This window comes from Scyliorhinus torazame, chromosome 19 (assembly GCF_047496885.1).
Source record: "Scyliorhinus torazame isolate Kashiwa2021f chromosome 19, sScyTor2.1, whole genome shotgun sequence".
NCBI lineage: Eukaryota > Metazoa > Chordata > Chondrichthyes > Carcharhiniformes > Scyliorhinidae > Scyliorhinus > Scyliorhinus torazame.
This window is the reverse complement of record NC_092725.1, coordinates 20,394,702-20,420,341: the sequence shown is the minus strand read 5'-3', so window position 1 is coordinate 20,420,341 and position 25,640 is coordinate 20,394,702. Positions and strand designations below refer to the sequence as shown.

The 25,640-nt window shown below is 50.8% G+C and overlaps 1 protein-coding gene across 1 annotated transcript in view; it reads right to left on the bottom strand.

Moving 5' to 3' along the window:
* Positions 1–25,640, bottom strand: part of LOC140396041 (uncharacterized) — a 59,280-nt gene that overhangs the window by 20,362 nt on the left and 13,278 nt on the right. Inside the window, exon 2 of the mRNA XM_072484110.1 lies at positions 3,837–4,094. Within this exon, the coding sequence (XP_072340211.1) occupies positions 3,837–4,094 (258 nt within the window). The remainder of the gene's footprint in view (positions 1–3,836; positions 4,095–25,640) is intronic.

The window sequence follows — 25,640 nt, the reverse complement described above, 5'->3', positions numbered from 1 at the left end:
GTGTGAGTGTGTGTGTGAGTATGCGTGTGTGTGTGTGAGTATGGGTGTGAGTGTGAGTGTGTGTGTGTGTGAGTATGAGTGTGTGTGGTGAGTGTGTGTGTGAGTGTGAGTGTGTGTGTGAGTATGAGTGTGTGTGTGTGAGTGTGTGAGCATGAGTGTGTGAGTGTGTGTGTGTGTGAGTGTGAGTGTGTGTGTGAGTATGAGTGTGTGTGTGTGAGTGTGTGAGCATGAGTGTGTGAGTGTGTGTGTGTGTGTATGAGAGTGTGTGTGTGAGTATGAGTGTGTGTGTGTGAGTATGAGTGTGTGTGTGTGAGTATGGGTGTGTGTGAGTGTGTGTGAGAGTGTGTGTGAGTGTGAGTGTGTGTGTGTGAGTATGGGCGTGTGTGAGTGTGTGTGTGAGTATAGGTGTGTGTCAGTGTGAGTGTGAGTGTGTGTGTCTGTGAGTATGAGTGTGAGTGTGTGTGAGTGTGTGTGAGTGTGAGTGGGTGTGAGTGTGTGTGTGTGTGTGTGTGAGTGTGTGTGTGAGTGCGTGTGAGTGTGTGTATGAGTGTGTGTGAGTATGAGAGAGTGTGTGTGAGTATGAGAGTGTGTGTGTGAGTGTGAGTGTGTGCGAGTGTGTGAGTATGGGTGTGCGTGTGAGTGTGAGTGTGAGTGTGTGTGTGTGAGTGTGTGTATGAGAGTGTGTATGTGAGTGTGTGTGAGTGTGTGAGTGTGAGTGTGAGTGTGAGTGTGTGTGTGTCTGTGAGTGTGAGTGTGTGTGTGTGTGTGAGTGTGTGTGTGAGTGCATGTGTGTGTGTGTATGATAGTGAGTGTGTGTGTGAGTGTGAGTGTGTGTGAGTGTGTGTGTGCGAGTGTGTGTGTGTGAGTGTGAGTGTGAGTGAGTGAGTGTGAGTGTGTGTGTGAGTATGCGTGTGTGTGTGTGAGTATGGGTGTGAGTGTGTGTGTGTGTGTGAGTATGAGTGTGTGTGGTGAGTGTGTGTGTGAGTGTGAGTGTGTGTGTGTGTATGAGTGTGTGTGTGTGAGTGTGTGAGCGTGAGTGTGTGAGTGTGTGTGTGTGAGTATGAGTGTGTGTGTGTGAGTATGAGTGTGTGTGTGTGAGAATGGGTGTGTGTGAGTGTGAGTGTGTGAGTGTGTATGAGTGTGTGTGTGTGTGTGCGAGTGTGTGTGTGCGAGTGTGTGTGTGTGTGAGTGTGAGTTGAGTGTGAGTGTGAGTGTGTGTGTGTGAGTGTGAGTGTGAGTGGGAGTGTGAGTGGGTGTGAGTGTGAGAGAGTGTGTGTGAGTATGAGAGTGTGTGTGTGAGTATGGGTGTGTGTGAGTGTGAGTGTGTGTGTGTGTGTGTGAGTATGAGTGTGTGTGTGTGAGTGTGTGAGTGTGAGTGTGTGTGTTGTGAGTGTGTGTGAGTGTGTGTGAGTGTGTGTGTGTGTGTGAGTATGAGAGTGTGTGTGTGAGTGTGTGTGTGCGAGTGTGTGTGTGTGCGAGTGTGTGTGTGCGAGTGTGTGTGTGTGTGAGTGTGAGTTGAGTGTGAGTGTGAGTGTGTGTGTGAGTATGCGTGTGTGTGTGAGTATTGGTGTGAGTGTGTGTGTGTGTGAGTATGAGTGTGTGTGGTGAGTGTGTGTGTGAGTGTGAGTGTGTGTGTGAGTATGAGTGTGTGTGTGTGAGTGTGTGAGCGTGAGTGTGTGAGTGTGTGTGTGTCTGTATGAGAGTGTGTGTGTGAGTATGAGTGTGTGTGTGTGAGTATGAGTGTGTGTGTGAGTATGGGTGTGTGTGAGTGTGAGTGTGTGAGTGTGTATGAGTGTGTGTGTGTGCGAGTGTGTGTGTGCGAGTGTGTGTGTGTGTGAGTGTGAGTTGAGTGTGAGTGTGAGTGTGTGTGTGTGAGTGTGTGTGAGTGTGAGTGTGAGAGAGTGTGTGTGAGTATGAGAGTGTGTTTGTGAGTATGGGTGTGTGTGAGTGTGAGTGTGTGTGTGTGTGTGAGTATGAGTGTGTGTGTGAGTGTGTGAGTGTGAGTGTGTGTGTTGTGAGTGTGTGTTGTGAGTGTGTGTGAGTATGTGTGTGTGAGTGTGTGTGTGTGTGTGAGTATGAGAGTGTGTGTGTGAGTGTGTGTGTGCGAGTGTGTGTGTGTGCGAGTGTGTGCGTGCGAGTGTGTGTGTGTGTGAGTGTGAGTTGAGTGTGAGTGTGAGTGTGTGTGTGTATGAGTGTGAGTGTGAGTGTGTGTGTGAGTGTGAGTGTGTGTGAGTGTGAGAGAGTGTGTGTGAGTATGAGAGTGTGTGTGTGAGTATGGGTGTGTGTGAGTGTGAGTGTGTGAGTGTGTGTGTGTGAGTATGAGTGTGTGTGTGTGATTGTGTGAGTGTCAGTGTGTGTGAGCGTGTGAGTGTGTGTATTGTGAGTGTGTGTGAGTGTGTGTGAGTGTGTGTGTGAGTGTGTGTGTGTGTGAGTATGAGAGTGTGTGTGTGAGTGTGTGTTTGTGAGTATGAGAGTGTGTGTGTGAGTATGAGTGTGTGTGTGTGAGTATGTGTGTGTGTGAGTGTGAGTGTGTGAGTGTGATTGTGTGTGTGAGTATGAGTGTGTGTGTGTGAGTATGGGTGTGTGTGAGTGTGAGTGTGTGAGTGTGAGTGTGTGAGTGTGAGTGCATGTGAGAGTGTGAGTGTGAGTGTGTGTGTGAGTGTGTGCGAGTGTGTGCTCAAGTGTGAGTGTGTGTGTGTGTGAGTGTGAGTGTGTGTGCGTGTGTGTGTGAGAGAGTGTGTGTGAGAGTGTGAGTGTGAGAGAGTGTGAGTGTGTGTGTGAGTGTGAGTATGAGAGTGTGTGGGTGTGTGTGTGTGAGTATGGGTGTGTGTGAGTGTGTGAGTGTGAGTGTGTGTGAGTGTGAGTGTGAGTGTGTGTGTGTGTGTGTGAGTGTGTGAGTGTGTGTGTGAGTGTGAGAGTGTGTGTGAGTGTATGTGAGTGTGTGTGAGTGTCTGTTGAGTGTGAGTGTGTGAGTGTGAATGTGTGTGTGTGAGAGTGTGTGTGAGTGTGAGTGTGTGAGAGTATGAGTATGAGAGTGTGTGAGTGTGTGTGTGTGAGTGAGTGTGTGTGTGAGTGAGTGTGTGTGTGTGAGTGTGTGCGCGAGTGTGTGTGCGAGTGTGAGTGTTTGAGTGTGAGTGTGTGTGTGATTATGAGAGTGTGAGTGTGAGTGTGTGAGTGTGAGTGTGTGTGAGTGTGTGTGAGTGTGTGTGAGTGTGTGTGAGTGTGAGAGTGTGTGAGAGTGTGTGTGAGTGTGTGTGAGTGTGTTGAGTGTGAGTGTGAGTGTGAGTGTGTGTGAGTGTGAATGTGTGTGTGTGAGAGTGTGTGTGAGTGTGAGTGTGTGTGAGTATGAGTATGAGAGTGTGTGAGTGTGTGTGTGTGAGTGAGTGTGTGTGTGAGTGAGTGTGTGTGTGTGAGTGTGTGCGCGAGTGTGTGTCTGAGTGTGTCTGAGTGTGAGTGTGTGTGAGTGTGAGTGCGAGTGTGAGTGTGAGGTCTATTCGACGAATCTGGTTTTATAACAAACTAATTATTGCATTGTTGAGTGAAGAGCCCTGGGAAATGTGTGGTCATTCTGAGAATCATGGCTGGAGCAGCAATTTGACCATAACCCTAATGGGACTAATCGTTCCAATATCCATTGTGACTCTCTGGGGAAGTGGAGCTAGAGATAGACGTTTCCCATCTCCATCGTAACAGTACTCAAAGAATTTGGAATCAATTCGTCAAACATGATTTCACCTCCAATTTGTGAGGCGGTTCATTCACCGCAACGAGTCACGACAACTCCTGTAAAATCAAAACAGATCATGCCCCCATCTGGTGACGACAGAAGCCATTACCTGAGGTCTGCAAGTTATATGTAATGCAGTCTGCTAGAGTGCCACGACTGTATAAACGACACATCCAGATTCCCTTGTCAGCATCACTCACTCCGTTGATTCTCAGGGTCTTCCCATTGACCGAATACCGGTCTCCAACCGTGACCTCAAAACCGTTGTGACTCCAGTGGAACTGGTCGAGAGGTCGTGATTGGTTTGTGTTTGCCATCAGAACCAGATTGGAACCTTTCTCAATGGGTTTATCCACACTCGGGGGAACTGCAACAGAATAATCACGGGTTAGATTCAAAGTTAAGCTCCCTCTACACTGTCCCCACCAAACACTCCCAGGACAGGTACAGCACGGGGTTAGATACAGAGTAAAGCTCCCTCTACACTGTCCCCATCAAACACTCCCAGGACAGGTACAGCACAGAGTTAGATACAGAGTAAAGCTACCTCTACACTGTCCCCATCAAACACTCCCAGGAAAGGTACAGCATGGGGTTAAGTACAGAGTAAAGCTCCCTCTACACTGTCCCCACCAAACACTCCCAGGACAGGTACAGCACGGGGTTAGATACAGAGTAAAGCTTCCTCTGCACTGTCCCCATCAAACACTCCCAGGACAGGTACAGCATGGGGTTAGGTACAGAGTAAAGCTCCCTCTACACTGTCCCCACCAAACACTCCCAGGACAGGTACAGCACGGGGTTAGATACAGAGTAAAGCTCCCTCTACACTGTCCCCATCAAACACTCCCAGGACAGGTACAGCACGGGGTGAGATACAGAGTAAAGCTTCCTCTACACTGTCCCCACCAAACACTCCCAGGACAGGTACAGCACGGGGTTAGATACAGAGTAAAGCTCCCTCTGCACTGTCCCCATCAAACACTCCCAGGACAGGTACAGCATGGGGTTAGGTACAGAGTAAAGCTCCCTCTACACTGTCCCCACCAAACACTCCCAGGACAGGTACAGCACGGGGTTAGATACAGAGTAAAGCTCCCTCTACACTGTCCCCATCAAACACTCCCAGGACAGGTACAGCACGGGGTGAGATACAGAGTAAAGCTTACTCTACACTGGCCCCATCCAGCACTCCCAGGACAGGTACAGCACGGGGTTAGATACAGAGTAAAGCTCCTTCTACACTGTCCCCATCAAACACTCCCAGGACAGGTACAGCAAGGGGTGAGATACAGAGTAAAGCTCCCTCTACACTGTCCCCATCAAACACCCCCAGGACAGGTAAAGCATTGGGTTAGATACAGAGTAAAGCTCCCTCTACACTGTCCCCATCAAACACTCCCAGGACAGGTACAGAACCGGGCTAGATTCAGAGTAAAGCTCCCTCTACACTGTCCCCATCAAACACTCCCAGGTCAGGTACAGCACGCTGTTAGATACAGAGTAAAGCTCCCTCTACACTGTCCCCATCAATCACTCCCAGGACAGGTACAGCCCGGGGTTAGATACAGAGTAAAGCTCCCTCTACACTGTCCCCATCAAACACTCCCAGGACAGGTACAGCACGGGGTTAGATACAGAGTACAGCTCCTTCTACACTGTCCCCATCAAACACTCCCAGGACAGGTACAGCAAGGGGTGAGATACAGAGTAAAGCTCCCTCTACACTGTCCCCATCAAACACCCCCAGGACAGGTAAAGCATTGGGTTAGATACAGAGTAAAGCTCCCTCTACACTGTCCCCATCAAACACTCCCAGGTCAGGTACAGCACGCTGTTAGATACAGAGTAAAGCTCCGTCTAAACTGTCCCCATCAATCACTCCCAGGAAAGGTACAGCCCGGGGTTAGATACAGAGTAAAGCTCCCTCTACACTGTCCCCATCAAACACTCCCAGGACAGGTACAGCACGGGGTTAGATACAGAGTAAAGCTCCCTTTACACTGTCCCCATCAAACACTCCCAGGACAGGTACAGCACGGGGTTAGATACAGAGTAAAGCTTCCTCTACACTGTCCCCATCCAGCACTCCCAGGACAGGTACAGCAAGGGGTTAGATACAGAGTAATGCTCCCTCTACACTGTCCCCATCAAACACCCCCAGGACAGGTAAAGCATTGGGTTAGATACAGAGTAAAGCTCCCTCTACACTGTCCCCATCAAACACTCCCAGGACAGGTACAGAAGCGGGCTCGATTCAGAGTAAAGCTCCCTCTACACTGTCCCCATCAAACACTCCCAGGTCAGGTACAGCATGGTGTTAGATACAGAGTAAAGCTCCCTCTACACTGTCCCCATCAATCACTCCTAGGACAGGTACAGCCCGGGGTTAGATACAGAGTAAAGCTCCCTCTACACTGTCCCCATCAAACACTCCCATGACAGGTACAGCACGGGGTTAGATACAGAGTACAGCTCCCTCTAGACTGTCCACATCAAACACTCCCAGGACAGGTACAGCCCGGCGTTAGATACAGAGTAAAGCTCCCTCTACACTGTCCCCATCAAACACTCCCAGGACAGGTACAGCACGGGGTTAGATACAGAGTACAGCTCACTCTAGACTGTCCCCATCAAACACTCCCAGGACAGGTACAGCACGGGGTTAGATACAGAGTAAAGCTCCCTCTACACTGACCCCATCAAACATCCCAGGACAGGTACAGCCCGGAGTTAGATACAAGTAAAGCTCCCTCTACACTATCCCCATCAAACACTCCCAGGACAGGTACAGCACGGGGTTAGATGCAGAGTAAAGCTCCCTCTAAACTGTCCCCATCAAACACTCCCAGGACAGGTACAGCATGGGGTTAGATACAGAGTAAAGCTCACTCTACACTGTCCTCATCAAACACTCCCAGGACAGGTACAGCACGGTGTTAGATACAGAGTAAAGCTCCCTCTACACTGTCCCCATCAAACACTCCCAGGACAGGTACAGCACGGGATTGATACAGAGTAAAGCTCCCTCTACACTGTCCCTATCAAAGACTCCCAGGACAGGTACAGCACGGGGTTAGATACACAGTAAAGCTCCCTCTTCACTGTCCCCATCAAACACTCCCAGGACATGTACAGCATTGGGTTAGATACAGAGTAAAGCTCCCTCTACACTGTCCCCATCAAACACTCCCAGGACAGGTACAGAACCGGGCTAGATTCAGAGTAATGCTCCCTCTACACTGTCCCCATCAAACACTCCCAGGTCAGGTACAGCACGCTGTTAGATACAGAGTAAAGCTCCCTCTAAAATGTCCCCATCAATCACTCCCAGGAAAGGTACAGCGCGGGGTTAGATACAGAGTAAAACTCCCTCTACACTGTCCCCATCAAACACTCCCAGGACAGGTACAGCACGGGGTTAGATACAGAGTAAAGCTCCCTTTACACTGTCCCCATCAAATACTCCCAGGACAGGTACAGCACGGGGTTAGATACAGAGTAAAGCTTCCTCTACACTGTCCCCATCAAACACTCCCAGGTCAGGTAAAGCATTGGGTTAGATACAGAATAAAGCTCCCTCTACACTGTCCCCATCAAACACTCCCAGGACAGGTACAGAAGCGGGCTAGATTCAGAGTAAAGCTCCCTCTACACTGTCCCCATCAAACACTCCCAGGTCAGGTACAGCACGGTGTTAGATACAGGGTAAAGCTCCCTCTACACTGTCCCCATCAATCACTCCTAGGACAGGTACAGCCCGGGGTGAGATACAGAGTAAAGCTCCCTCTACACTGTCCCCATCAAACACTCCCAGGACAGGTACAGCACGGGGTTAGATACAGAGTACAGCTCCCTCTAGACTGTCCCCATCAAACACTCCCAGGACAGGTACAGCACGGGGTTAGATACAGAGTAAAGCTCCCTCTACACTGACCCCATCAAACATCCCAGGACAGGTACAGCCCGGGGTTAGATACAAGTAAAGCTCCCTCTACACTGTCCCCATCAAACACTCCCAGGACAGGTACAGCACGGGGTTAGATACAGAGTAAAGCTCCCTCTAAACTGTCCCCATCAAACACTCCCAGGACAGGTACAGCATGGGGTTAGATACAGAGTAAAGCTCACTCTACACTGTCCCTATCAAAAACTCCCAGGACAGGTACAGCACGGGGTTAGATACACAGTAAAGCTCCCTCTTCACTGTCCCCATCAAACACTCCCAGGACAGGTACAGAACCGGGCTAGATTCAGAGTAAAGCTCCCTCTACACTGTCCCCATCAAACACTCCCAGGTCAGGTACAGCACGGTGTTAGATACAGAGTAAAGCTCCCTCTACACTGTCCCCATCAATCACTCCCAGGACAGGTATAGCCCGGGGTTAGATACAGAGTAAAGCTCCCTCTACACTGTCCCCATCAAACACTCCCAGGACAGGTACAGCACGGGGTTAGATACAGAGTACAGCTCCCTCTAGACTGTCCCCATCAAACACTCCCAGGACAGGTACAGCACGGGGTTAGATACAGAGTAAAGCTCCCTCTACACTGACCCCATCAAACATTCCAGGACAGGTACAGCCCGGAGTTAGATACAAGTAAAGCTCCCTCTACACTGACCCCATCAAACACTCCCAGGACAGGTACAGCACGGGGTTAGATGCAGAGTAAAGCTCCCTCTAAACTGTCCCCATCAAGCACTCCCAGGACAGGTACAGCATGGGGTTAGATACAGAGTAAAGCTCACTCTACACTGTCCTCATCAAACACTCCCAGGACAGGTACAGCACGGTGTTAGATACAGAGTAAAGCTCCCTCTACACTGTCCCCATCAAACACTCCCAGGACAGGTACAGCACGGGATTGATACAGAGTAAAGCTCCCTCTACACTGTCCCTATTAAAGACTCCCAGGACAGGTACAGCACGGGGTTAGATACACAGTAAAGCTCCCTCTTCACTGTCCCCATCAAACACTCCCAGGACATGTACAGCACGGTGTTAGATACAGAGTAAAGCTCCCTCTACACTGTCCCCATCAAACACTCCCAGGACAGGTACAGCACGGGGATAGTTACAGATTAAAACTCCCTCTGCACTGTCCCCATCAAACACTCCCAGGACAGGTACAGCACGGGGTTAGATACAGAGTAAAGCTCCCTCTACACTGTCCCCAGCAATCACTCCCAGGACAGGTACAGCACGGGGTTAGTTACAGATTAAAGCTCCCTCTACACTGTCCCCATCTAACACTCCCAGGACAGCTACAGCACGGGGTTAGATACAGAGTACAGCTCCCTCTAGACTGTCCCCATCAAATACTCCCAGGACAGGTACAGCAAGGGGTTAAATACAGTGTAAAGCTCCCTCTACACTGTCCCCACCAAACACTCCCAGGACAGGTACAGCACGGGGTTAGATACAGAGTAAAGCTCCCTCTACACTGTCCCCATCAAACACTCCCAGGACAGGTACAGCACGGGGTGAGATACAGAGTAAAGCTTACTCTACACTGGCCCCATCCAGCACTCCCAGGACAGGTACAGCACGGGGTTAGATACAGAGTAAAGCTCCTTCTACACTGTCCCCATCAAACACTCCCAGGACAGGTACAGCAAGGGGTGAGATACAGAGTAAAGCTCCCTCTACACTGTCCCCATCAAACACCCCCAGGACAGGTAAAGCATTGGGTTAGATACAGAGTAAAGCTCCCTCTACACTGTCCCCATCAAACACTCCCAGGACAGGTACAGAACCGGGCTAGATTCAGAGTAAAGCTCCCTCTACACTGTCCCCATCAAACACTCCCAGGTCAGGTACAGCACGCTGTTAGATACAGAGTAAAGCTCCCTCTACACTGTCCCCATCAATCACTCCCAGGACAGGTACAGCCCGGGGTTAGATACAGAGTAAAGCTCCCTCTACACTGTCCCCATCAAACACTCCCAGGACAGGTACAGCACGGGGTTAGATACAGAGTACAGCTCCTTCTACACTGTCCCCATCAAACACTCCCAGGACAGGTACAGCAAGGGGTGAGATACAGAGTAAAGCTCCCTCTACACTGTCCCCATCAAACACCCCCAGGACAGGTAAAGCATTGGGTTAGATACAGAGTAAAGCTCCCTCTACACTGTCCCCATCAAACACTCCCAGGTCAGGTACAGCACGCTGTTAGATACAGAGTAAAGCTCCGTCTAAACTGTCCCCATCAATCACTCCCAGGAAAGGTACAGCCCGGGGTTAGATACAGAGTAAAGCTCCCTCTACACTGTTCCCATCAAACACTCCCAGGACAGGTACAGCACGGGGTTAGATACAGAGTAAAGCTCCCTTTACACTGTCCCCATCAAACACTCCCAGGACAGGTACAGCACGGGGTTAGATACAGAGTAAAGCTTCCTCTACACTGTCCCCATCCAGCACTCCCAGGACAGGTACAGCAAGGGGTTAGATACAGAGTAATGCTCCCTCTACACTGTCCCCATCAAACACCCCCAGGACAGGTAAAGCATTGGGTTAGATACAGAGTAAAGCTCCCTCTACACTGTCCCCATCAAACACTCCCAGGACAGGTACAGAAGCGGGCTCGATTCAGAGTAAAGCTCCCTCTACACTGTCCCCATCAAACACTCCCAGGTCAGGTACAGCATGGTGTTAGATACAGAGTAAAGCTCCCTCTACACTGTCCCCATCAATCACTCCTAGGACAGGTACAGCCCGGGGTTAGATACAGAGTAAAGCTCCCTCTACACTGTCCCCATCAAACACTCCCATGACAGGTACAGCACGGGGTTAGATACAGAGTACAGCTCCCTCTAGACTGTCCACATCAAACACTCCCAGGACAGGTACAGCCCGGCGTTAGATACAGAGTAAAGCTCCCTCTACACTGTCCCCATCAAACACTCCCAGGACAGGTACAGCACGGGGTTAGATACAGAGTACAGCTCACTCTAGACTGTCCCCATCAAACACTCCCAGGACAGGTACAGCACGGGGTTAGATACAGAGTAAAGCTCCCTCTACACTGACCCCATCAAACATCCCAGGACAGGTACAGCCCGGAGTTAGATACAAGTAAAGCTCCCTCTACACTATCCCCATCAAACACTCCCAGGACAGGTACAGCACGGGGTTAGATGCAGAGTAAAGCTCCCTCTAAACTGTCCCCATCAAACACTCCCAGGACAGGTACAGCATGGGGTTAGATACAGAGTAAAGCTCACTCTACACTGTCCTCATCAAACACTCCCAGGACAGGTACAGCACGGTGTTAGATACAGAGTAAAGCTCCCTCTACACTGTCCCCATCAAACACTCCCAGGACAGGTACAGCACGGGATTGATACAGAGTAAAGCTCCCTCTACACTGTCCCTATCAAAGACTCCCAGGACAGGTACAGCACGGGGTTAGATACACAGTAAAGCTCCCTCTTCACTGTCCCCATCAAACACTCCCAGGACATGTACAGCATTGGGTTAGATACAGAGTAAAGCTCCCTCTACACTGTCCCCATCAAACACTCCCAGGACAGGTACAGAACCGGGCTAGATTCAGAGTAATGCTCCCTCTACACTGTCCCCATCAAACACTCCCAGGTCAGGTACAGCACGCTGTTAGATACAGAGTAAAGCTCCCTCTAAAATGTCCCCATCAATCACTCCCAGGAAAGGTACAGCGCGGGGTTAGATACAGAGTAAAACTCCCTCTACACTGTCCCCATCAAACACTCCCAGGACAGGTACAGCACGGGGTTAGATACAGAGTAAAGCTCCCTTTACACTGTCCCCATCAAATACTCCCAGGACAGGTACAGCACGGGGTTAGATACAGAGTAAAGCTTCCTCTACACTGTCCCCATCAAACACTCCCAGGTCAGGTAAAGCATTGGGTTAGATACAGAATAAAGCTCCCTCTACACTGTCCCCATCAAACACTCCCAGGACAGGTACAGAAGCGGGCTAGATTCAGAGTAAAGCTCCCTCTACACTGTCCCCATCAAACACTCCCAGGTCAGGTACAGCACGGTGTTAGATACAGGGTAAAGCTCCCTCTACACTGTCCCCATCAATCACTCCTAGGACAGGTACAGCCCGGGGTGAGATACAGAGTAAAGCTCCCTCTACACTGTCCCCATCAAACACTCCCAGGACAGGTACAGCACGGGGTTAGATACAGAGTACAGCTCCCTCTAGACTGTCCCCATCAAACACTCCCAGGACAGGTACAGCACGGGGTTAGATACAGAGTAAAGCTCCCTCTACACTGACCCCATCAAACATCCCAGGACAGGTACAGCCCGGGGTTAGATACAAGTAAAGCTCCCTCTACACTGTCCCCATCAAACACTCCCAGGACAGGTACAGCACGGGGTTAGATACAGAGTAAAGCTCCCTCTAAACTGTCCCCATCAAACACTCCCAGGACAGGTACAGCATGGGGTTAGATACAGAGTAAAGCTCACTCTACACTGTCCCTATCAAAAACTCCCAGGACAGGTACAGCACGGGGTTAGATACACAGTAAAGCTCCCTCTTCACTGTCCCCATCAAACACTCCCAGGACAGGTACAGAACCGGGCTAGATTCAGAGTAAAGCTCCCTCTACACTGTCCCCATCAAACACTCCCAGGTCAGGTACAGCACGGTGTTAGATACAGAGTAAAGCTCCCTCTACACTGTCCCCATCAATCACTCCCAGGACAGGTATAGCCCGGGGTTAGATACAGAGTAAAGCTCCCTCTACACTGTCCCCATCAAACACTCCCAGGACAGGTACAGCACGGGGTTAGATACAGAGTACAGCTCCCTCTAGACTGTCCCCATCAAACACTCCCAGGACAGGTACAGCACGGGGTTAGATACAGAGTAAAGCTCCCTCTACACTGACCCCATCAAACATTCCAGGACAGGTACAGCCCGGAGTTAGATACAAGTAAAGCTCCCTCTACACTGACCCCATCAAACACTCCCAGGACAGGTACAGCACGGGGTTAGATGCAGAGTAAAGCTCCCTCTAAACTGTCCCCATCAAGCACTCCCAGGACAGGTACAGCATGGGGTTAGATACAGAGTAAAGCTCACTCTACACTGTCCTCATCAAACACTCCCAGGACAGGTACAGCACGGTGTTAGATACAGAGTAAAGCTCCCTCTACACTGTCCCCATCAAACACTCCCAGGACAGGTACAGCACGGGATTGATACAGAGTAAAGCTCCCTCTACACTGTCCCTATTAAAGACTCCCAGGACAGGTACAGCACGGGGTTAGATACACAGTAAAGCTCCCTCTTCACTGTCCCCATCAAACACTCCCAGGACATGTACAGCACGGTGTTAGATACAGAGTAAAGCTCCCTCTACACTGTCCCCATCAAACACTCCCAGGACAGGTACAGCACGGGGATAGTTACAGATTAAAACTCCCTCTGCACTGTCCCCATCAAACACTCCCAGGACAGGTACAGCACGGGGTTAGATACAGAGTAAAGCTCCCTCTACACTGTCCCCAGCAATCACTCCCAGGACAGGTACAGCACGGGGTTAGTTACAGATTAAAGCTCCCTCTACACTGTCCCCATCTAACACTCCCAGGACAGCTACAGCACGGGGTTAGATACAGAGTACAGCTCCCTCTAGACTGTCCCCATCAAATACTCCCAGGACAGGTACAGCAAGGGGTTAAATACAGTGTAAAGCTCCCTCTACACTGTCCCCATCAAACATCCCAGGACAGGTACAGCCCGGGGTTAGATACAAGTAAAGCTCCCTCTACACTGTCCCCATCAAACACTCCCAGGACAGGTACAGCACGGGGTTAGATACAGAGTAAAGCTCCCTCTACACTGTCCCCATCAAACACTCCCAGGACAGGTACAGCATGGGGTTACATACAGAGTAAAGCTCCCTCTACACTGTGCTCATCAAACACTCCCAGGACAGGTACAGCACGGTGTTAGATACAGAGTAAAGCTCCCTTTACACTGTCCCCATCAAATACTCCCAGGACAGGTACAGCACGGGGTTAGATACAGAGTAAAGCTTCCTCTACACTGTCCCCATCAAACACTCCCAGGTCAGGTAAAGCATTGGGTTAGATACAGAATAAAGCTCCCTCTACACTGTCCCCATCAAACACTCCCAGGACAGGTACAGAAGCGGGCTAGATTCAGAGTAAAGCTCCCTCTACACTGTCCCCATCAAACACTCCCAGGTCAGGTACAGCACGGTGTTAGATACAGGGTAAAGCTCCCTCTACACTGTCCCCATCAATCACTCCTAGGACAGGTACAGCCCGGGGTGAGATACAGAGTAAAGCTCCCTCTACACTGTCCCCATCAAACACTCCCAGGACAGGTACAGCACGGGGTTAGATACAGAGTACAGCTCCCTCTAGACTGTCCCCATCAAACACTCCCAGGACAGGTACAGCACGGGGTTAGATACAGAGTAAAGCTCCCTCTACACTGACCCCATCAAACATCCCAGGACAGGTACAGCCCGGGGTTAGATACAAGTAAAGCTCCCTCTACACTGTCCCCATCAAACACTCCCAGGACAGGTACAGCACGGGGTTAGATACAGAGTAAAGCTCCCTCTAAACTGTCCCCATCAAACACTCCCAGGACAGGTACAGCATGGGGTTAGATACAGAGTAAAGCTCACTCTACACTGTCCCTATCAAAAACTCCCAGGACAGGTACAGCATGGGGTTAGATACACAGTAAAGCTCCCTCTTCACTGTCCCCATCAAACACTCCCAGGACAGGTACAGAACCGGGCTAGATTCAGAGTAAAGCTCCCTCTACACTGTCCCCATCAAACACTCCCAGGTCAGGTACAGCACGGTGTTAGATACAGAGTAAAGCTCCCTCTACACTGTCCCCATCAATCACTCCCAGGACAGGTATAGCCAGGGGTTAGATACAGAGTAAAGCTTCCTCTACACTGTCCCCATCAAACACTCCCAGGACAGGTACAGCACGGGGTTAGATACAGAGTACAGCTCCCTCTAGACTGTCCCCATCAAACACTCCCAGGACAGGTACAGCACGGGGTTAGATACAGAGTAAAGCTCCCTCTACACTGACCCCATCAAACATTCCAGGACAGGTACAGCCCGGAGTTAGATACAAGTAAAGCTCCCTCTACAATGTCCCCATCAAACACTCCCAGGACAGGTACAGCACGGGGTTAGATGCAGAGTAAAGCTCCCTCTAAACTGTCCCCATCAAGCACTCCCAGGACAGGTGCAGCATGGGGTTAGATACAGGGTAAAGCTCACTCTACACTGTCCTCATCAAACACGCCCAGGACAGGTACAGCACGGTGTTAGATACAGAGTAAAGCTCCCTCTACACTGTCCCCATCAAACACTCCCAGGACAGGTACAGCACGGGATTGATACAGAGTAAAGCTCCCTCTACACTGTCCCTATTAAAGACTCCCAGGACAGGTACAGCACGGGGTTAGATACACAGTAAAGCTCCCTCTTCACTGTCCCCATCAAACACTCCCAGGACATGTACAGCACGGTGTTAGATACAGAGTAAAGCTCCCTCTACACTGTCCCCATCAAACACTCCCAGGACAGGTACAGCACGGGGTTAGTTACAGATTAAAACTCCCTCTGCACTGTCCCCATCAAACACTCCCAGGACAGGTACAGCACGGGGTTAGATACAGAGTAAAGCTCCCTCTACACTGTCCCCAGCAATCACTCCCAGGACAGGTACAGCACGGGGTTAGTTACAGATTAAAGCTCCCTCTACACTGTCCCCATCTAACACTCCCAGGACAGCTACAGCACGGGGTTAGATACAGAGTACAGCTCCCTCTAGACTGTCCCCATCAAACACTCCCAGGACAGGTACAGCAAGGGGTTAAATACAGTGTAAAGCTCCCTCTACACTGTCCCCATCAAACATCCCAGGACAGGTACAGCCCGGGGTTAGATACAAGTAAAGCTCCCTCTACACTGTCCCCATCAAACACTCCCAGGACAGGTACAGCACGGGGTTAGATACAGAGTAAAGCTCCCTCTACACTGTCCCCATCAAACACTCCCAGGCCAGGTACAGCATGGGGTTACATACAGAGTAAAGCTCCCTCTACACTGTGCTCATCAAACACTCCCAGGACAGGTACAGCACGGTGTTAGATACAGAGTAAAGCTCCCGCTACACTGTCCCACCAAACACTCCCAGGACTGGTACAGCACGGTGTTAGATACAGAGTAAAGCTCCCGCTACACTGTCCCCATCAAACACGCCCAGGACAGGTACAGCACGGGGTTAGTTACAGATTAAAACTCCCTCCGCACTGTCCCCATCAAACACTCCCAGGACAGGTACAGCACGGGGTTAGATACAGAGTAAAGCTCCCTTTACACTGTCCCCATCAATCACTCCCAGGACAGGTACAGCCCGGGGTTAGATACAGAGTAAAGCTCCCTCTACACTGTCCCCATCAAACACTCCCAGGACAGGTACAGCACGGGGTTAGTTACAGATTAAAGCTCCCTCTACACTGTCCCCATCTAACACTCCCAAGACAGGTACAGCACGGGGATAGATACAGAGTACAGCTCCCTCTAGACTGTCCCCATCAAACACTCCCAGGACAGGTACAGCACGAGGTTAAATACAGAGTAAAGCTCCCTCTACACTGTCCCCATTAAACATCCCAGGACAGGTACAGCCCGGGGTTAGATACAAGTAAAGCTCCCTCTACACTGTCCCCATCAAACACTCCCAGGACAGTTCCAGCACTAGGTTAGATACAGGGTCAAGCTCCCTCTACACTGTCCCCATCAAACACACCTAGGACAGGTACAGCATGGGGTTAGATACAGGGTAAAGCTCCCTCTACACTATCCCCATCAAACACTCCCAGGACATGTACAGCACGGGATTGATACAGAGTAAAGCTCCCTCTGCACTGTCCCTACCAAACACTCCCACGACAGGTACAGCACGGTGTTAGATACAGAGTAAAGCTCCCTCCACACTGTCCCCATCAAACACTCCCAGGACATGTACAGCACGGGATTGATACAGAGTAAAGCTCCCTCTACACTGTCCCTATCAAACACTCCCAGGACAGGTACAGCACGGGGTTAGATACACAGTAAAGCTCCCTCTTCACTGTCCCCATCAAACACTCCCAGGACATGTACAGCACGGTGTTAGATACAGAGTAAAGCTCCCTCTACACTGTCCCCATCAAACACTCGCAGGACAGGTACAGCACGGGGTTAGATACAGAGTAAAGCTCCCTCTACACTGTCCCCATCAAACACTCCCAGGACAGGTACAGCACGGGGTTAGATACAGAGTAAAGCTACCTCTCCACTGTCCCCATCAATCACTCCCAGGACAGGTACAGCACGGGGTTAGATACACAGTAAAGCTCCCTCTCCACTGTCCCGATCAAACACTCCCAGGACAAGTACAGCACGGGGTTAGTTACAGATTGAAACTCCCTCTGCACTGTCCCCATCAAACACTCCCAGGACAGGTACAGCACGGGGTTAGATACAGAGTAAAGCTCCCTCTACACTGTCCCCATCAATCACTCCCAGGACAGGTACAGCCCGGGGTTAGATACAGAGTAAAGCTCCCTCTACACTGTCCCCATCAAACACTCCCAGGACAGGTACAGCACGGGGTTAGTTACAGATTAAAGCTCCCTCTACACTGTCCCCATCTAACACTCCCAGGACAGGTACAGCATGGGGTTAGATACAGAGTACAGCTCCCTCTAGACTGTCCCCATCAAACACTCCCAGGACAGGTACAGCACAGGGTTAGATACAGAGTAAAGCTCCCTCTACACTGTCCCCATCAAACATCCCAGGACAGGTACAGCCCGGGGTTAGATACAGAGTACAGCTCCCTCCAGACTGTCCCTATCAAACACTCCCAGGACAGGTACAGCACGGGGTTAGATACAGAGTAAAGCTCCCTCTACACTGTCCCCATCAAACATCCCAGGACAGGTACAGCCCGGGGTTAGATACAAGTAAAGCTCCCTCTACACTGTCCCAATCAAACACTCCCAGGACAGGTACAGCACGGGGTTAGATACAGAGTAAAGCTCCCTCTACACTGTCCCCATCAAACACTCCCAGGACAGGTACAGCATGGGGTTAGATACAGAGTAAAGCTCCCTCTACACTGTCCTCATCAAACACTCCCAGGACAGGTACAGCACAGTGTTAAATACAGAGTAAAGCTCCCTCTACACTGTCCCCATCAAACACTCCGAGGACAGGTACAGCACGGGATTGATACAGAGTAAAGCTCCCTCTACACTGTCCCTATCAAACACTCCCAGGACAGGTACAGCACGGGGTTAGATACACAGTAAAGTTCCCTCTTCACTCTCCCCATCAAACACTCCCAGGACATGTACAGCACGGTGTTAGATGCAGAGTAAAGCTCCCTCTACACTGTCCCCATCAAACACTCCCAGGACAGATACAGCACGGGGTTAGATACAGAGTAAAGCTCCCTCTACACTGTCCCCATCAAACACTCCCAGGACAGGTACAGCACGGGGTGAGATACAGAGTAAAGCTCCCTCGACACTGTCCCCATCAAACACTCCCAGGACAGGTACAGCACAGGGTTAGATACAGAGTAAAGCTCCCTCTACACTGTCCACTTCAACACTCCCAGGACAGGTACAGCACGGTGTTAGATACAGAGTAAAGCTCCCTCTACACTGTCCCCATCAATCACTCCCAGGACAGGTACAGCCCGGGGTTAGATACAGAGTAAAGCTCCCTCGACACTGTCCCTATCAAACACTCCCAGGACAGGTACAGCACGGGGTTAGATACACAGTAAAGCTCCCTCTACACTGTCCCAATCAAACACTCCCAGGACAGGTACAGCACGGGGTTAGTTACAGATTAAAACTCCCTCTGCACTGTCCCCATCAAACACTCCCAGGACAGGTACAGCACGGGGTTAGATACAGAGTAAAGCTCCCTCTACACTGTCCCCATCAATCACTCCCAGGACAGGTACAGCCCGGGGTTAGATACAGATTAAAACTCCCTCTACACTGTCCCCATCTAACACTCCCAGGACAGGTACAGCACGGGGTTAGATACAGAGTACAGCTCCCTCTAGACTGTCCCCATCAAACACTCCCAGGACAGGTACAGCACGGGGTTAGATACAGAGTAAAGCTCCCTCTACACTGTCCCCATCAAACATCCCAGGACAGGTACAGCCCGGGGTTAGATACAAGTAAACCTCCCTCTACACTGTCCCCATCAAACACTCCCAGGACAGGTACAGCACGGGGTTAGATACAGAGTAAAGCTCCCTCGACACTGTCCCCATCAAACACTCCCAGGACAGGTACAGCATGGGGTTAGATACAGAGTAAAGCTCCCTCTACACTGTCCTCATCAAACACTCCCAGGACAGGTACAGCACGGTGTTAGATACAGAGTAAAGCTCCCTCTACACTGTCCCCATCAAACACTCCCAGGACAGGTACAGCACGGGATTGATGCAGAGTAAAGCTCCCTCTACACTGTCCCTATCAAACACTCCCAGGACAGGTACAGCACGGGGTTAGATACACATTAAAGCTCCCTCTTCACTGTCCCCATCAAAAACTCCAAGGACATGTACAGCACGGTGTTAGATACAGATTAAAGTACCCTCTACACTGTCCCCATCAAACACTCCCAGGACAGGTACAGCACGGGGTTAGATACAGTGTAAAGCTCCCTCTACACTGTCCCCATCAAACACTCCCAGGACAGGTAAAGCACGGGGTTAGATACAGAGTAAAGCTCCCTCGACACTGTCCCCATCAAACACTCCCAGGACAGGTACAGCATAGGGATAGATACAGAGTAAAGCTCCCTCTACACTGTCCACTTCCACACTCCCAGGACAGGTACAGCACGGTGTTAGATACAGAGTAAAGCTCCCTCTACACTGTCCCCATCAAACACTCCCAGGACAGGTACAGCACGGGATAGATACAGAGTAAAGCTCCCTCTACACTGTCCCCATCAATCACTCCCAGGACAGGTACAGCACGGGGTTAGATACAGAGTAAAGCTCCCTCTACACTGTCCCTATCAAACACTCCCAGGACAGGTACAGCACGGGGTTAGATACACAGTAAAGCTCCCTCTAGACTGTCCCCATCAAACACTCCCAGGACAGGTACAGCACAGGGTTAGATACAGAGTAAAGCTCCCTCTACACTGTCCCCATCAAACATCCCAGGACAGGTACAGCACGGGGTTAGTTACAGATTAAAGCTCCCTCTACACTGTCCCCATCAAACACTCCCAGGACAGGTACAGCACGGGGATAGATACAGAGTACAGCTCCCTCTAGACTGTCCCCATCAAACACTCCCAGGACAGGTGCAGCACGGGGTTAATACAGAGTAAAGCTCCCTCTACACTGTCCCCATCAAATATCCCAGGACAGGTACAGCCCAGGGTTAGATACAAGTAAAGCTCCCTCTACAGTGTCCCCATCAAACACTCCCAGGACAGTTCCAGCACTAGGTTAGATACAGAGTACAGCTCCCTCTAGACTGTCCCCATCAAACACTCCCAGGACAGGTACAGCACGGGGTTAAATACAGAGTAAAGCTCCCTCTACACTGTCCCCATCAAACACTCCCAGGACAGGTACAGCACGGGGTTAGATACAGAGTACAGCTCCCTCTAGACTGTCCCCATCAAACACTCCCAGGACAGGTACAGCACAGGGTTAGATACAGAGTAAAGCTCCCTCTAAACTGTCTCCATCAAACATCCCAGGACAGGTACAGTCCGGGGTTAGATACAGAGTACAGCTCCCTCTAGACTGTCCCCATCAAACACTCCCAGGACAGGTACAGCACGGGGTTAGATACAGAGTAAAGCTCCCTCTACACTGTCCCCATCAAACATCCCAGGACAGGTACATCCCGGGGTTAGATACAAGTAAAACTCCCTCTACACTGTCCCAATCAAACACTCCCAGGACAGGTACAGCACGGGGTTAGATACAGAGTAAAGCTCCCTCTACACTGTCCCCACCAAACACTCCCAGGACAGGTACAGCATGGGGTTAGATACAGAGTAAAGCTCCCTCTACACTGTCCTCATCAAACACTCCCAGGACAGGTACAGCACAGTGTTAGATACAGAGTAAAGCTCCCTCTACACTGTCCCCATCAAACACTCCCAGGACAGGTACAGCACGGGATTGCTACAGAGTAAAGCTCCCTCTACACTGTCCCTATCAAACACTCCCAGGACAGGTACAGCACGGGGTTAGATACACAGTAAAGCTCCCTCTTCACTCTCCCCATCAAACACTCCCAGGACATGTACAGCACGGTGTTAGATGCAGAGTAAAGCTCCCTCTACACTGTCCCCATCAAACACTCCCAGGACAGGTACAGCACGGGGTTAGATACAGAGTAAAGCTCCCTCTACACTGTCCCCATCAAACACTCCCAGGACAGGTACAGCACGGGGTTAGATACAGAGTAAAGCTCCCTCGACACTGTCCCCATCAAACACTCCCAGGACAGGTACAGCACAGGGTTAGATACAGAGTAAAGCTCCCTCTACACTGTCCACTTCAACACTCCCAGGACAGGTACAGCACGGTGTTAGATACAGAGTAAAGCTCCCTCTACACTGTCCCCATCAATCACTCCCAGGACAGGTACAGCCTGGGGTTAGATACAGAGTAAAGCTCCCTCTACACTGTCCCTATCAAACACTCCCAGGACAGGTACAGCACGGGGTTAGATACAGAGTAAAGCTCCCTCTACACTGTCCCCATCAATCACTCCCAGGACAGGTACAGCCCGGGGTTAGATACAGATTAAAGCTCCCTCTACACTGTCCCCATCAAACACTCCCAGGACAGGTACAGCACGGGGTTAGATACAGAGTAAAGCTCCCACTACACTGTACCTATCAAACACTCCCAGGACAGGTACAGCACGGGTTTAGATACACAGTAAAGCTCCCTCTTCACTGTCCCCATCAAACACTCCAAGGACATGTACAGCACGGTGTTAGATACAGATTAAAGTACCCTCTACACTGTCCCCATCAAACACTCCCAGGACAGGTACAGCACGGGGTTAGATACAGTGTAAAGCTCCCTCTACACTGACCCCATCAAACACTCCCAGGACAGGTAAAGCACGGGGTTAGATACAGAGTAAAGCTCCCTCGACACTGTCCCCATCAAACACTCCCAGGACAGGTACAGCATAGGGTTAGATACAGAGTAAAGCTCCCTCTACACTGTCCACTTCAACACTCCCAGGACAGGTACAGCACGGTGTTAGATACAGAGTAAAGCTCCCTCTACACTGTCCCTATCAATCACTCCCAGGACAGGTACAGCCCGGGGTTAGATACAGAGAAAAGCTCCCTCTACACTGTCCCTATCAAACACTCCCAGGACAGGTACAGCATGGGGTTAGATACACAGTAAAGCTCCCTCTTCACTGTCCACATCAAACACTCCCAGGACAGGTACAGCACGGGGTTAGTTACAGATTAAAACTCCCTCTGCACTGTCCCCATCAAACACTCCCAGGACAGGTACAGCACGGGGTTAGATACAGAGTAAAGCTCCCTTTACACTGTCCCCATCAATCACTCCCAGGACAGGTACAGCCCGGGGTTAGATACAGAGTAAAGCTCCCTCTACACTGTCCCCATCAAACACTCCCAGGACAGGTACAGCACGGGGTTAGTTACAGATTAAAGCTCCCTCTACACTGTCCCCATCTAACACTCCCAGGACAGGTACAGCACGGGGATAGATACAGAGTACAGCTCCTTCTAGACTGTCCCCATCAAACACTCCCAGGACAGGTGCAGCACGGGGTTAAATACAGAGTAAAGCTCCCTCTACACTGTCCCCATCAAACATCCCAGGACAGGTACAGCCCGGGTTTAGATACAAGTAAAGCTCCCTCTACACTGTCCCCATCAAACACTCCCAGGACAGTTCCAGCACTAGGTTAGATACAGAGTAAAGCTCCCTCTACACTGTCCCCATCAAACACACCCAGGACAGGTACAGCATGGGGTTAGGTACAGAGTAAAGCTCCCTCTACACTGTCCCTACCAAACACTCCCAGGACAGGTACAGCACGGTGTTAGATACAGAGTAAAGCTCCCTCCACACTGTCCCCATCAAACACTCCCAGGACATGTACAGCACGGGATTGATACAGAGTAAAGCTCCCTCTACACTGTCCCTATCAAACACTCCCAGGACAGGTACAGCACTGGGTTAGTTACAGATTAAAGCTCCCTCTACACTGTCCCCATCTAACACTCCCAGGACAGGTACAGCACGGGGATAGATACAGAGTACAGCTCCCTCTAGACTGTCCTCATCAAACACTCCCAGGACAGGTACAGCACAGTGTTAAGTACAGAGTAAAGCTCCCTCTACACTGTCCCCATCAAACACTCCCAGGACAGGTACAGCACGGGATTGATACAGAGTAAAGCTCCCTCTACACTGTCCCTATCAAACACTCCCAGGACAGGTACAGCACGGGGTTAGATACACAGTAAAGTTCCCTCTTCACTCTCCCCATCAAACACTCCCAGGACATGTACAGCACGGTGTTAGATGCAGAGTAAAGCTCCCTCTACACTGTCCCCATCAAACACTCCCAGGACAGGTACAGCACGGGGTTAGATACAGAGTAAAGCTCCCTCTACACTGTCCCCATCAAACACTCCCAGGACAGGTACAGCACGGGGTGAGATACAGAGTAAAGCTCCCTCGACACTGTCCCCATCAAACACTCCCAGGACAGGTACAGCACAGGGTTAGATACAGAGTAAAGCTCCCTCTACACTGTCCACTTCAACACTCCCAGGACAGGTACAGCACGGTGTTAGATACAGAGTAAAGCTCCCTCTACACTGTCCCCATCAATCACTCCCAGGACAGGTACAGCCCGGGGTTAGATACAGAGTAAAGCTCCCTCTACACTGTCCCTATCAAACACTCCCAGGACAGGTACAGCACGGGGTTAGATACACAGTAAAGCTCCCTCTACACTGTCCCAATCAAACACTCCCAGGACAGGTACAGCACGGGGTTAGTTACAGATTAAAACTCCCTCTGCACTGTCCCCATCAAACACTCCCAGGACAGGTACAGCCCGGGGTTAGATACAGATTAAAACTCCCTCTACACTGTCCCCATCTAACACTCCCAGGACAGGTACAGCACGGGGTTAGATACAGAGTACAGCTCCCTCTAGACTGTCCCCATCAAACACTCCCAGGACAGGTACAGCACGGGGTTAGATACAGAGTAAAGCTCCCTCTACACTGTCCCCATCAAACATCCCAGGACAGGTACAGCCCGGGGTTAGATACAAGTAAACCTCCCTCTACACTGTCCCCATCAAACACTCCCAGGACAGGTACAGCACGGGGTTAGATACAGAGTAAAGCTCCCTCGACACTGTCCCCATCAAACACTCCCAGGACAGGTACAGCATGGGGTTAGATACAGAGTAAAGCTCCCTCTACACTGTCCTCATCAAACACTCCCAGGACAGGTACAGCACGGTGTTAGATACAGAGTAAAGCTCCCTCTACACTGTCCCCATCAAACACTCCCAGGACAGGTACAGCACGGGATTGATACAGAGTAAAGCTCCCTCTACACTGTCCCTATCAAACACTCCCAGGACAGGTACAGCACGGGGTTAGATACACAGTAAAGTTCCCTCTTCACTCTCCCCATCAAACACTCCCAGGACATGTACAGCACGGTGTTAGATGCAGAGTAAAGCTCCCTCTACACTGTCCCCATCAAACACTCCCAGGACAGGTACAGCACGGGGTTAGATACAGAGTAAAGCTCCCTCTACACTGTCCCCATCAAACACTCCCAGGACAGGTACAGCACGGGGTGAGATACAGAGTAAAGCTCCCTCGACACTGTCCCCATCAAACACTCCCAGGACAGGTACAGCACAGGGTTAGATACAGAGTAAAGCTCCCTCTACACTGTCCACTTCAACACTCCCAGGACAGGTACAGCACGGTGTTAGATACAGAGTAAAGCTCCCTCTACACTGTCCCCATCAATCACTCCCAGGACAGGTACAGCCCGGGGTTAGATACAGAGTAAAGCTCCCTCTACACTGTCCCTATCAAACACTCCCAGGACAGGTACAGCACGGGGTTAGATACACAGTAAAGCTCCCTCTACACTGTCCCAATCAAACACTCCCAGGACTGGTACAGCACGGGGTTAGTTACAGATTAAAACTCCCTCTGCACTGTCCCCATCAAACACTCCCAGGACAGGTACAGCACGGGGTTAGATACAGAGTAAAGCTCCCTCTACACTGTCCCCATCAATCACTCCCAGGACAGGCACAGCCCGGGGTTAGATACAGATTAAAACTCCCTCTACACTGTCCCCATCTAACACTCCCAGGACAGGTACAGCACGGGGTTAGATACAGAGTACAGCTCCCTCTAGACTGTCCCCATCAAACACTCCCAGGACAGGTACAGCACGGGGTTAGATACAGAGTAAAGCTCCCTCTACACTGTCCCCATCAAACATCCCAGGACAGGTACAGCCCGGTGTTAGATACAAGTAAACCTCCCTCTACACTGTCCCCATCAAACACTCCCAGGACAGGTACAGCACGGGGTTAGATACAGAGTAAAGCTCCCTCTACACTGTCCCCATCAAACACTCCCAGGACAGGTACAGCATGGGGTTAGATACAGAGTAAAGCTCCCTCTACACTGTCCTCATCAAACACTCCCAGGACAGGTACAGCACGGTGTTAGATACAGAGTAAAGCTCCCTCTACACTGTCCCCATCAAACACTCCCAGGACAGGT